This window comes from Megalobrama amblycephala, linkage group LG5 (genome assembly GCF_018812025.1).
Source record: "Megalobrama amblycephala isolate DHTTF-2021 linkage group LG5, ASM1881202v1, whole genome shotgun sequence".
In the NCBI taxonomy this organism is placed as follows: domain Eukaryota; kingdom Metazoa; phylum Chordata; class Actinopteri; order Cypriniformes; family Xenocyprididae; genus Megalobrama; species Megalobrama amblycephala.
Window position 1 is genome coordinate 36,423,105 of NC_063048.1, and position 2,500 is coordinate 36,425,604.

General features: G+C 30.6%; 1 protein-coding gene across 1 annotated transcript in view; it reads right to left on the reverse strand.

Moving 5' to 3' along the window:
• Positions 1 to 2,500, reverse strand: part of bmf1 (BCL2 modifying factor 1) — a 22,420-nt gene that overhangs the window by 13,253 nt on the left and 6,667 nt on the right. The window contains exon 3 of the mRNA XM_048192107.1: positions 2,032 to 2,210. Within this exon, the coding sequence (XP_048048064.1) occupies positions 2,032 to 2,210 (179 nt within the window). The remainder of the gene's footprint in view (positions 1 to 2,031; positions 2,211 to 2,500) is intronic.

Here is a 2,500-nt window from a genome sequence, read left to right on the forward strand (position 1 = left end):
CTCATAACATCCAGTGCAGCATCAGCTCTTTTCTCACAGTGTCTGAAATGGTCTGATCAAGGATTCGGTCTCTCTAAACCCCGCCTTTGATTGGTCAGACGGCCCTGTGTGTTGTGATTGGTCGACCACTTACAGCACGTGTTAGGAACTAACAGTCCATTACCATATATGGATGGCGTTGGTTTTACCATATCAATCTCATCAAAGTGGATTTGCTTTGGCAGCAGAAAACAGTGACGACATGAACAACACAAACCAAACTCTTCCAGTCTCAGATACAACTACAGTGATTGAGGGCGGGGCAAAGCAGCCAATGGGCTGCCATTATGCAAATCAGTCACAAAATTATGTAGATTAGAGCAGGAAGTGAGACTGGAATTACTGACGACTCATTTCAGGCAGTTCAGAATCACTTCTTTCTTTTAGGAGACAAAAACTCTATTTGATCTTTGAATATTAAACGAAAAACCTAAGATAACTAAGTGAAATTAGTTTAAAATAAATACAAAAATAAAGCTGAACTAAAAATAAATTAGCCTAAATATTAATATTAAAAAAACAACAAAACTACTAAAAATTACAAAAGCACATAACAAAATTACTAAACTTAAATTAAAATGAAAACTGAAAATATACAAATAAAAGCTAATTCAAAATATTAAAACTATAACTGTACACTGACACAAACCAGGGTATTAATAGTTAATTATAACTGAAATAAAAGTTCATTAAAACTCCATAGATATATATATTTTAAAAAAAATACTAAAAACAAACAACAAAATTACTAAAACTTTAACTAAAATTAAAAAGAAAAATGAAAATATAAAATAAAAGCCAATGTAAAATAATAATAAGTATAAATAAATAACACTAGTTATTATAGTTAACTAAAAATAAAGCTGGTATAAAAATTAATAAAAAATGCCGACTTTATATATAATTTAAAATATATATTATATACATTTATATATCTATTTATATAAATATTTATTTATTATCATTTATATTACATATATATTACATATTTATATCATTATTTTATATATATATATATATATATATATATATATATATATATATATATATATACACACACATACACATATATATTTTTATTTAATATTGTATATAAAATTTTATTTCAGTTATATATAGTTATACATTTATATATATTATTTAAAATATGTATTATATACATGAACATATATATTAAATTTTATAATAATAATAAAAAAAAAAAAAAAAAAAAAAAAATATATATATATATATATATATATATATATATATATATATATATATACACACACATACACATATATACTTTTATTTAATATTTTCATTTTTTTATTTTAGTTAAAGTTTTAGTAATTTTGTTGTGTGTTTTTAGTATTTTTAAAAATATATATCTATGCAGTTTTAATGAATTTTTATTTCAGTTATAATTAACTATTAATACCCTGGTTTGTGCCAGTTTAAAATACTAATAAGAAGTATAAATAAATAACACTAAAATAACTGACACAAACCAGGGTTATTATAGTTAACTAAAAATAAAGCTGGAATAAAATTTAATAAAAAAATGCATAGAATTTTTTTTTTTTTAAATTGCAAAACAACGTTACTAAAACTTTAACAAAAATTTAAATGAAAAATATAAAATTAAAACTAATTCTAAATATTAATAAAAAAAAATATAATAATACTCTCTCAGTGATCCCGCTGACACAAACACACACTACATCCACTCTGCAGTGTTATGGATACTCAGTGGAGGAAAAGAGTGCAGTAAACAGGAAGAGAGGGGTTGCCCTAGTTAACTCGTGTCTTTGGGGTCACACAACTAGTCTACAGTCAGGAAACAGTCCGGCCAAAACAAACATGGCACAAGGAAAAGGCTTTTGTGTAAACGAGCACTGAAGCGAGACATAATGTCATAGTCCAGCGTGAGCCAGCCTACTGTACGCTTTCATTGTGCTGCGGACGCGATTGTGATCCTGAAAAACACTCATGATCCGACTGCAGACTCACCATCATGTGTTCCTGGTAGAACTGATCTCCAATCAGCTGGAGCTTCTGCCCGATGAGGGTTTCAACGCTGTGCGCAGGCCGCGGCGCGGGCGGATCCATCGGCTGCACGTTCTCCCGCCGCGCGACGTCTGGAGGCTGAGAGCGACTGGGCGGCGCTAGTAGAAGCAATCCTGCGTTACCTGTTCAGAGAAACCCAGGATAATACACATGAATCATTAGGCACAAAGTCACCATGAAATCCAAACGGACACTTCTTGTATCTTCCTGGAATATTGCAGTGTTTATTATAATCCTGAATCAGAATATCTTCTCTGATAACGAGGGCGGGGCAACCTGTCACTCACATGAGATCCACCAATAGCAAACCACAACCATCCAATCAATTCCCCACAGACAAAATCAAGCCCCGCCCTACATTTGTTCTTGTTTGAGAAGCGTTTCACTCGGATATACGGCACAATAGAGAGGA